Here is a 1,462-nt window from a genome sequence, read left to right as displayed (position 1 = left end):
TTTTTTTAGGGATAGGAATTCTTTGTTTTTTTGTTGTTGTTTATTTGTTTTGTTTTGTTTTGTTTTGTTTTAGAACATAGTCTCACTCCATAGCCCAGGCTTGGAGGGCAGTGGTGCAATCATAGCTTACTGTAGCCTTGAACTCCTGGGCTCAAGTCATCCTCCTACCTCAGCTTCCTGAGTAGCTGGGATTATTACATCATGCCTGGCTAATTGAAAAATTTTTTTATAGGGACAGGGTGTCACTGTTTTGCCCAGGCTGGTCTCGAACTCCTGGCCTCAAGTGCAATACTGGGATTATAGGTGTGAGCCACCATGCCTAACCAGGGATTCTTTATATATTCTGTCCTTTACCAATTTTAAATATCACAGGTGTTTTTGCTGAGTTTCAATTCTCTTTTAATTTTCTTTATATTGTTTCAAAAGCTCTTAATTTTAATATCAAATTTACCTATCTTTTTCTTTGTGATATTGATTTCTGTGTCTTGTGGGGAAAAATTATACATAGAAGAATTCTTTCTGTTGCCTAATCTGTAACTGAATTGTCCCTTAATAAATTCAAAACCTGTTTTTTTTTTTTTTTTTTACCCTAATTTAGTATATGATAACCTAAAATCTTACCTCTCAAGAATAAATAACTCTTTCTTGTGAATATAGTTTTGTAATATACACCTTTCTTTTATAGTAAAAATAACATTAGTGCATCTACTTTTGTATTCTACAGAAATGAAGCTTTGGATGAAATCTGTTTTAAAGTCTGTGCCTGTAACACAGTCCGTGATATAATAGAAGGCAGAACAATCAGTGTTCAATTTAACCAGCTATTTCTTAGACCCAATAAAGAGAAAATAGACTTTCTTCTTGAGGTAAGACATTTCTTTGCCCTTTTGATTTATAATTTTACTTTAAGCTTACCAGTGACTTCTCAGTTGCCAAATCCAGTGCCTCTTTTTTGTCTTCGTCTGCCTTGTCTTCTACTCTAGCTCTTTTTTTAGTTCTCCTCAATGTTTCTTCTGCATTCTTCATTGGATTCTCCTCAGTCCATCATTGACTTCTCTTTTGTTCTCGCTTTAATGTTTTTGTTTACAGAACTTTATCCTTGGCTTACCCATCTTGTCATTTTTTTATTTTCATCTACAGCCTCACGTGTTCAACTACCTGTTTACTAAAAACACCCAAATCATACCTCTCGTCTCTCATGTGAGCTGCAGAATCTTTGTTTCTCCTGGATCTACCTCTTTCTTAACAGTCTTAATGTAACAGACATTGAGAGAAGTACATAAAGCACAAATAATACCACTTAGTTCCAAAAATACAGCATTACCAGCACTCTAGAAGCCCTTCTCGTGTTCTTTATCAACCCCCTCTGCCTCCCCATGAGGCAGCCACTTTCCTGTCTGTGATAATCATTTCCTTGCTTTTTTTTAATAGTTGTAATACCTTTGTTTGTATCCTTCAAGAG

General features: G+C 35.2%; 1 protein-coding gene across 1 annotated transcript in view; it reads left to right on the top strand.

Annotated features, from left to right (window-relative positions):
• The window catches only part of INTS8 (integrator complex subunit 8), a 57,415-nt gene that overhangs the window by 22,204 nt on the left and 33,749 nt on the right, over nucleotides 1-1,462 (top strand). The window contains exon 10 of the mRNA XM_012643642.1: nucleotides 725-866. Coding sequence (XP_012499096.1) covers nucleotides 725-866 — 142 coding nt within the window. The remainder of the gene's footprint in view (nucleotides 1-724; nucleotides 867-1,462) is intronic.

This window comes from Propithecus coquereli, unplaced genomic scaffold, assembly GCF_000956105.1.
Source record: "Propithecus coquereli isolate 6110/MARCELLA unplaced genomic scaffold, Pcoq_1.0 Scaffold2, whole genome shotgun sequence".
In the NCBI taxonomy this organism is placed as follows: Eukaryota; Metazoa; Chordata; class Mammalia; order Primates; family Indriidae; genus Propithecus; species Propithecus coquereli.
The sequence above is the reverse complement of the archived record's forward strand: the minus strand, read 5'-3'. Positions and strand labels throughout refer to the sequence as shown.